General features: G+C 42.7%; 1 protein-coding gene across 1 annotated transcript; it reads right to left on the reverse strand.

Moving 5' to 3' along the window:
- Positions 1 to 3,625: 3,625 nt before the first annotated feature.
- On the reverse strand, positions 3,626 to 7,831 carry SMNDC1 (survival motor neuron domain containing 1; the record flags this gene model as incomplete). Its single annotated transcript, XM_008948406.1, has 4 exons — positions 3,626 to 3,937; positions 4,695 to 4,848; positions 5,961 to 6,122; positions 7,689 to 7,831. Coding segments are annotated over 4 exons (597 nt in total), but the record flags the coding sequence as incomplete, so codon positions are not given.
- Between the last annotated feature and the right edge of the window lie 1,727 nt (positions 7,832 to 9,558).

Genomic DNA, 9,558 nt, shown 5'->3' on the forward strand with positions numbered 1-9,558 from the left:
GCCTTCCACCAAGCAATAGCTCCAGCATGCCTTCTCCACGAGGTGGTGACACTTACAGGGGTGGTTTGAGAGAAGACAGATCTAGTGTTCGTCTCTTCATCCAACCTGTCATTCTTCCTGAAAGGAAAGCTAGTGAGCCAGAAAGCCACTCTGCATTTGCAATCAGCTTTGGGCCAAATTCACCCCTGCCATCAGGTCTTGTCAAGGCCGTGACTGTTGCCGCAGGGCTGTCTTCCAGCAAGGTGAAGATGGGAGGAACCACAATATGCAGCCCAGCACCAGCTGCAAGGCAGCAATCCTTCTCCTGGGCCTGGCCCAAGAACATTGTAATCCCAGGTGTAGCATTAACTGCTGCAAGACATGCAAGGGGTGGTGGTTTCCCAAAATACAGCCAGGGACCCCAGTCAGGCCAGTGGAACATCAGTACAGGGGTTTGCTATTGGTTTCACCTTCTAAACCTCTCCAGAGGCGAATTGCCATCTTCTGAGTTTCAGTCCTTGTTTGTATTTACAAACCTCTGAGACCAAACATCTACAGGAATAAGTGTCACAATACTCTGGCATAAGGGAAAGCAAATGAGAAATGGATTGCCATGACCATGAAAGTTTAAAGTTGCTACTCCTAAGACCGTTCTAAATACTTGAACTGACGGAGCAGTCCCAGATAGGAGTCAGATTTGTACTGGTTTAATTTCCACAATAGATTACAATTTGTACAAGATTGAGGCTGTGCTGGATAAACCCGTTTCCTGTAGTAATTTACTTTTAAGAGGAAACGTGTAGCCCATACTGGTCATTTAACACAGTATTCTTATCTGAAAGGAGCAGATGTGTGTTTTGCAACAACCACCTTTTTTCCATACTGGCTCTAGCTTAGTGGTTTTGCACTCTTTACTTTTATATTTAAGTAACTTTCCCTCTGTCCTTTCAGTATTTCTAAGAACTGTCTGCTTTATAGGAGGATTTGCCAGTGCTGGGGTCAGCACTCTGCTTGCTAAGAGGCCCAGGAGTCCATGAAGAACATGAGTTCTGACAAATCAAGTGTTTTATTGTTTAGAGCAGTTCATAAAACTGGGAAATCTATTATTAAGAACCCCAACAACGACTTCAAGCCATAGAGCATTTGTAAAATAGGTAACAGTTTGTTTGTTCTGGTGGTTACCACCGCTGCTTAACTCATCATTTTCTCCATGAGCATTTCTCAAGATACTTTACTATGGCACCATTCCAAAGCCTGACTACACACCAACTGGCCCCGGCCTGCAGGTGAGGAAACAGCATAAAACAAAAGTACCAAGTGCCCCAAGGGATGGCATTGTGGCCAAGACAGCAGTTCAGTTGGATTGTTTGGGGCTTTTTTATACAAGTTGTCTTCAGCATGTTCTCTGCTCCATAGATCAGACCACCCCAGCCACAGTGGTGTCACTGTCTATGCCAGGTAAGGCATTTAAGGAAAAAGAGCATCAAGCCTTTCTTTCAGCATTTTGTCGCAGTGCCTAGCTCAGGTCGGTAGGTGGCCCATGCTGTAGGAGAGGTGACAGTAAGTTACTCTAAGGAAAGGGATGTGCTAGTTTCCAGGATTTTGGTGTTTTTTTTTTTTTTTTTTTGGAAAGGCTTAGAAAAATGCAAAGCCCATGACACCAGCTAGTTTTAGTTTGGGCTGAACTGTCAGTTACCGTAAGGGAAGCTCCCACACCCACTGTGTTTCCATGACTTGCTCTGCCTCACGTTCTCATCAGGACTAGTGAACAGAGTCCTGTGATGGACCACTTATTGCACCAAAAGATGAGCACATGCAGTACAGGTAAGGCAGGGATTCTATTCCCTAAAAAAACCCAAACAGGTGGAGTTACAGAAAGGCTCATTGTGGCTTCCTGAAAACTTCTGCCACCTTCTGTGTGTTTTGGTCTAACTTCAGTAAAATGCATCTGTGCGAGAGAGCAGATGACCTTCCTCCACCCTCAGCTACCAATGTTGCAGGACTGTCACCTATTTAATACCACTGGAGCCTTGTCTCTGTAGGGTGCAGGCTGCAGTACAAATTCCCTTTCTAAACAGCAGTGGGGTCAGATTAGAGAACTCCTCTATGCCAAAGATAATTTAACCCTCCCTGCTAGTAGTAGAGCTGAGGAATTTAGCAAAATCTGCTTCATCTTGCAGCAACTTGATCTGCTTGTGTACACCATTCTGTGTAGCAGATTCTGTACTTGCTACTCCCCCCCCCATACTTTCACTTTGGCAAATATATCCAGCAGATTTTAAACACTTTATTTAATAAAAGTTAAACATACAAAACTGAAATTAACACACTTTGTATTCATAAAAATCACCTTCTCCCATTATAGGGAGAACCTTTTTCTATGTATGGATTCTAAACTACCAGTTGTAGAGTTTAGCTTGAGTTGTGACTCAGGTAACTGATGGACATTTCCACCAATCAGTGCATCAACAATTGCTGACGTGACCTGATCTAGTTAACAAATTACAAAATGAGCTACATTAACATAATATACAGGGAAATAATGGTCAGGGTTAATGGACAAGAAACACCCTTTAATTATTCAGTGGGAGAAAGAACTGATGTGCTCTTGTCCATTAACTCAGCCCTAGATTTTACAAAAATAATATCTACATTGTATACAGGGCTACCCATTAACTTCTTTAAACACATTATGGGTTCAGAGATGGCACCACTACTGTAAGTGAGAGACAAGTAACAGAGGAAAGCAAATCACATAAAATACAAGAAAGCAAGAGCTTTTACACGTGGGTTCCTGAAAAAAACACTGGCAGGGCTCAGCAGCACTGCGATACAGCTGCAGTTACAATGAACACTAGGGCCCGTCGGTTATTTAAGGACAAACTTCAGACTAACCTTTACTCGCTCACTACTAAGTAGGGTCTGGCCATTCCTATCTGCTGTGCTGCAGACCTACTCCACTAGATGGAGAAGGCTCATGCAAGCTGTTGTGGGTGTTTCAGGTCTGGGACTGTACCATCAAACCTACAGAACCTGCAGGAGGGGAGGTGGTGGCTCCTTTCCGAAGCACAACCATTTGTGTTTGCCAGCATTCTGATCCTTAAGGGGTATTTTTAAGTACAGTTCTCTACTTTGAAATTGTCCTATGGCTTTCTGGTTACATTTCAGAAAATTCCTATGAAAATCTGATGACTATTTAACAGGGGAAAAAAAAAAAAAAAAAAAATCAATCTCCTCTGCTTAACCTATAGCACAGGAAATTCAGACTGGAATTAAAGTCAGATTTATTGTTTCTAGCACATGAACCATCATCAGTAGTAAAGATCCTATCAGCCCTGTTCTGCCCTCATTTACAGCTGTGCAAATCAATCTTCAGTGGACTCGTGCAGGAGTAATTTAGAACCTCCTTGGCAATTCCAGGTGATGTATGAGCTACAAGGGAGCCCAGCTCTGTCTCTCTCCCAGAGCTGCAGCAGCTCCGTACTGCCGAGCCCGTCACCGAGACAGCGCTGTGACTACAGAAACAAGGGAGGCTGCTACAGTGCCATTTTATACCACCACTTTTCTTAAGGGAAAAAAACCAAACTTCACTGCTAGTATGAATGGAAGATTCTGGAGAATCCCAACTACAAAGAGTTTAATGACTGGGGGGTCAAATCAATAGCAGGAAATTTAAGGCTTATATCAGCTGAAGCCAAAGTGATGGTGACAAAATGGACTACTTGCTATGTGCCAACAAATAATTTACTTTTAGAAAAATATAATGATAAAAAGATAAGTGTAAAGCCCTGCAGAGATGAAGTTCCACCTTCTTCCCCTGTTACTGAGGCATCAAATGCCTGACATTATATTTAGAGGTATCTTGATACTGTGTCATAGGTTTGTCTGCAATTCCACATGTTCCAACTCCAACCTTGCCAGTTACACTCTCGGGGGAAGCAAAAATACTCCTCTTTACCTGCAAAAGAAGCACAAAACACCATTTCTGAATAATTACAAACTAAAACCAATTACTGTTATTACTAATAATTACTTGTACAAAAAAAAAAACCAAACCAGCCCAAGCAGACATTACCATCTGAAGTGTTTCAATATCCTCAACTTCTTAATCTATAGACAGGCATGCTTTCTAAAGCTGGGCTCACTTGTGAGATGTTACCAGCAACTGAGACAGCAGAGCTGGGAAGTCCTGTAACCTAAGCACTGGTCAGGCCAACAATAACTAAAATTCACCTCTCTCATAAGATGATCTCTAGTAATTGTTCATAAGGAAGACAGGTTTTACCACTGTCCAGCAGGTCTTGGTCAAGCCACAATAAAAATGAAATAAGGCTTTAAAATGTCCTTGCTACCTTTTCTGCACTATGCTCTTTATTCCAGGGCAGTTACTTAGCCTTGTGTCTGCCAGGTCATAAACATGGCAAGCAGTCAGGCTGGGAGGTTTAGACAAGCCCCCAGGTTCTAAGCTCCAACAAACACTACCTGGCAACTGCCAGTCAGCCACCCCTCCAAGCTAAGTGCAAGCTCGGCCTCTTAAGAGCACTCCTCCAAAACACCCAGTACAAAACAAGGCTTTGTAAGCATATCAAATACCAAACCACATGCTTCAGAATCCCAAGGATGAACCCCCTTGAAATTCCATCCCTTTAAAACTCTCCCAAAGTACTGCACAGAAGCCTATGCTGTTATTCACATACTGACAAAATCAAACCAACCTGGCCTTTTTTGTTTTTAGAATAGGCTCTGTTGTTAAACTGTTGCCACTTGACTTTCTGGTCCTCTCGTTCCTGCTCAAGTTCTTTAATTCTCTGAGCTTTTTTCAAAGCCTTCTTCTTCTTATACTCTCGTTGCTGGGCTATCATCTCTTTTCTGGAGAGAAGGAAAAAAAGACATTTTATGTTTGTGCCTTTCCCTGTAAGAAACTATAATACAGACATGCATGGCAAGTTTCAATGAGAGAGAAAAAGCTTGTAAATATTCTCCACTTCTGGAAAAAAAACCAAACACAAGCCTTTCCCTGCATAAGCATTCCACTGATTATTTATATATTTGGGCATAAGAACAACCACCACCACCACCACCAGATTAAGACCATGCCAAATGTGGCCACCCATGGGACTGTGTGCAATTCTTTTCTGAGACTGGAAGTGTTCCTATCAGCACTTCTACACTTCAGAAACCTCTAGGGTTTGGAAAATTTAACTAGCCCATTCAAGTGAAAAGCCCAAACTTTTCTGGAAGTCTGCAGGACTCTCATGCTGCTGAGTACTGGAGAGTGGTGGGAGCTAAAGAACCCTGGTAAGTTACTTCAGTAAAGGCAAGGAAGTTCAAGGAGTTACCTATGCCACAACGCAGCACCCCTCAGAATCATCTCTTAGGGAAGGGATCGTTTGCCTCTAACAAACTGACATTGTACCACCTTGCCCCCCTGTCCCCAGGGGCATGTTTTTGGGCCTTTAAAAACACTCTTCTGTTGGACACAGCCAGATCTGAGTGAAGCGCATCTGCCCAGCGGTGGGGTCAGCACAGCTAGCCCAACACAGGGGCAGAGCAGAACTCCTCCCTTCTGCTGAGTGTACTGCTTGGCAGCCAAATCCAAATCACAGCTCTGAGAACAGCCTGCACAAGGTCTGGGCTGAAACCTGTAGGCTCTCTGCTGTCAGTGAACGAGCACTAACTTTTCTTCAATCTACTGCTTACGCACTTGATGCCCTGAGCTCGCACGATGCGAGTGGAAACAAAGTCCATCCTGTTATCTTCCCAGGGTACCTGTCACACGTGGTACCAGCCACTGTAATCTACCAAATGTTACATGATAGATTGATTTAAGATCCCTTTTCAAGCAACCATGTGAAGATACCAAAGAGATGTAAAATAGTTTTTAAAAGAAAGATTCTCTTTCATTAACCAATTTTTATAGCTCTGAGGAAGAAAAACGCAACCCAAAGCAGCTTCCAGACTTCTGCCTGGGTGTTACTTACTTGGACATGGGTTTGTTGCCACTGTCCTCTTTTGCTTTTCTTCCCTCTTCCACAGGCTTGAGGTTGAAGAGAGGTGTAACTTCAGCGTTGCCATACCCAGCAAACGTGATTGCAGCTGTTCCATTCTCCTCATCTATTTCTTCAATCTCAGCTTCGTAACACCTGTAAAGATATCATGGCTGTAAGCATGTGAGTAAAGCTTTAATACTCAGCCCTTCAACACCTACACACTGTCAGCCAGCTAATGGCATCAAGTTAAAAATTTGCAAATACAAGGGACAATACACAAATCAAACCAAGAGACTGTTTTCTTAAGGTCAAAGGGACACAGGTACAAAGAGTGGAACCTGCCGTGTTTGACCTTTGGCATCAGGGAGCAATGGCCTCACAGTTACCAAGACTAATGATTAATGCTGGGGCCAGGCTCATCAGGTATCTTCATTTGGTTCTGACAGGTCATGGGATTGAAAAAAAAAAAAAAAAAAGACCCAACAAAGTGTTCACAGAACAAAGCTTTCAAGGAACTCACTGAGGAGTTTTGGCAAATGTCAGCTCACAAAAGGAAAACTTTATTCCATTTTTCTCTATATGAAAAAGAATTAAGAAAAAGTGAACCTTTCAAAATACTCCTTCCACAACACATACAAAATTAAGTTTTCTTATTTAGAATAGCAAGTTTTAAATTTTAGCAGAAAAGAGTCCATGTAATGTTTATGCATACAAAACAATTTGGTCAAACTGACCTCACAATGGGAAAGAGGAAAAAACCACGAGTGAGAGCTAAAGCAAATAGAGGAAGAAGATGAAATGTTTCACAGACAATATTTCATAGACAATATTCCAGTTAACATTTACTAAATCAATTTCTTGTGTGTTTTTAGTTTTCTGATCCTCTAACCCAGGGATCAGAGCAAGAATGACCCAATGGTGATCTAAGACAGTAAGATTCAATTTTTAAGCTCTTACACAAAAGCATTTTACACATTAATAATAATAATCTGTGGCAGCAAACCGTTCAGTTTTAGGTTTGTCTTCTACCCGAGACCTCAACAGCTGCACCAAAACCTCTGTGTGGCTACCACACTGTTAAGAGAACCCTATCTGTTGAGCAGCAGAGCTTCTCTCTCAAAGGTAACAGCTGGGATAGTGGTTCTGGATAAAGAGTAATTTTTAAAAACCTGCAACAGATATACATTTTGCAGTATGGAAAGTAATTTTAGGATGTTTATTTCAAAGTTTAGGACGTCAGAATTAACTGCTTGGGTTCCCAGAACTTCACAGCCTAAAGTAATGCAGACTGAACCCAAAAGGTGAATGAAATCTGTAGCTACATTACATGGCTCATTTCATAGCCAAGCCCAGCATTTCCATGTAGAGGCACAGTCTGAGGTACAGCAAGGATTTCTCCTGATAGCAGTCAATAACATATACATGAATGCAGTGAATTACACATCCCAGAGCCTGTACAAAAGGCTGCTCTGACAGATCGGTTGCCAAAAGTCTGCCGTTTATTACCTTAACAGGGCACTTCCAGAACATGACCCCCATCCCTTTGCTTTTTATCTAAAATACTGACCTTTAATAAGGAGAGTGCAATCATAGCTAATATTGCAGCTATTTCCTAATTTCTTTTTGCTTCTAGTCACCCCAGGGGCCGTTCAAACTGAATGAAAGTCTCTTACCATGGGACTATTTCACGTAACTGTTAGAGAAGCTTTCTGCACTTACTGTCCGTCCTCACTCCACACGGCCATGCACCTGTCCCCCACCTTCCAGGCGTGGCTGGGCAGCGCCGCCGCCGAGCTGTCCGAGCTGGCCAGCGCCTCCGAGGGCTGCGTCGACAGCAGGTCTTTGGTTAGCTCTATCACTTCCTAGGGAAGACAAGAAAACAGAGAGTCGTTATTCAAACCTGCTTACCATGCAGACTTTTAAGCCAAGCTTATACTGGTTGGTTTTCTAAGTTACTGTGTTAAATTTATAGCTGATGTAAAGTGTTTGTTTTGGGTTTGTAATCATTTAACTAAACTCACTCGGTGCCGGTGTAGATAAAAAGGTGTATGGTCCTTGCTGTACTGCAGTAAAGCTGCCCGTGCCCTCCCCAAAATTTCAAAAAGTAGCCTATTATTTTTATAGCATTTCTTTCTAGATGAATTGCTTATCCATAGGCACAAAGACACAACCAGTCTCAATGAAAACAAAAAACCAACAGTGACTCTGTACACATGGCCAAAGCCCTCTCCTTTACAGAAACCATTCAGGTACATACAAAAGAAACTGGTTTTCTTAAGGGATGTTGATACAAAGTATTTTATTTTTCTCTAAATTCCCTGACCTTAAGATTTCAGGTAAGGCCTTCCCTTGCAAGTAACATAATAACACATTTTTCAGTTCCTTTAAATATTATTAGTTCACAGACAAGAGCACGCAAAAGCCCCTCCTCAACTTCCTGTCTATATTATACCCTTACTCTGCACAGTCAAAGCCACTGGTTGTCACTAGTGTTAAGTCAAAGGAGCCAGGACCTGAAAGGCCATTTAAACTTTCCACAGAAGACAAAGCAACTCTGCAGTCCTTAAAGAAGAAAAATTCTTCAGTTTCAAATTCAGAATATCTCAGCATGAACCACTGTCACTCTCCTAAGTAACAGGAAGTATGTAAATGAGGAGATAATTTAAAAGATTAACAAGGTTCAGATGAGGTTCAGGAGAGCCTGAACTCTCCTAGTTCAGTTATGGGCACACAAAGACTAGCTCAGGAAAAACTTCTACCAAAGCTGTTCTTCATTCCTCAACCTACAGGTTTGTAAGCAGTTCCCAAATAAGAATATAAACTTGTACGTTTTGAGCTGATGAACTATACAACTGGCATGAATGGAACTAACAGTTTCTCTTGGAGCAGTTAGTCTGACTTTCCAATGCCTTCCCAGCTAAAGATCTGAACTTTGTTTTAGAGGAGATGCTAGTTAGTAATTGAACAGTGAGCACCATCAGCAGCAACTGTAGCACAGAAATGTGCCTACAATTACTTCTACCACTTTGGTGTCCATTTTCTGTGATACTGCAGCTGACCCAGAACAGATTTGGATTATTGAGTTACCTAATTTGAGAGGGCTCCACAGAATACACAGTATTAGTCTAACTTGCCCTCCAGGATGCAAAATCCCCAACTATCCCTCACCATACAGAGAGCTGCCTTCTGCAGTGCTGAGGGGCATCACGGTCTGAAGCAGCTGTCTTACCTCAGCAGGTAAAATACAGTCTCAGGCACAAGCTGCCTGAACGTGGTTCAGCTAGGATTATTTTATTGCAGGATACTGGCAATACAGAACTATTGACCTACTCTTGCCACATTCATAGCTGCCTTGTTGTAGAACTGAAATGCGAGTAGTTTTTGACAAGTCTAGCAAGGCTTCACTGAACTTGGTAACACCACTCACAAAGCAGGCTGTAAGTAGCCAAGTTTTGGTACAAGCTCCACGCGACAGCCACGTATCACGGCGCTCAGCAGAGGAGACAGAAGGGTGACTCTGCTGCAGCCCAGGGGGCCGCTCCGGAGGCTCGGGGCGGCAGGCGGGCCCAGCAGCACCGCACCCAGCGCT

The sequence above is a fragment of the Merops nubicus genome, unplaced genomic scaffold, assembly GCF_000691845.1.
Source record: "Merops nubicus isolate BGI_N331 unplaced genomic scaffold, ASM69184v1 scaffold45429, whole genome shotgun sequence".
Taxonomy (NCBI): Eukaryota; Metazoa; Chordata; class Aves; order Coraciiformes; family Meropidae; genus Merops; species Merops nubicus.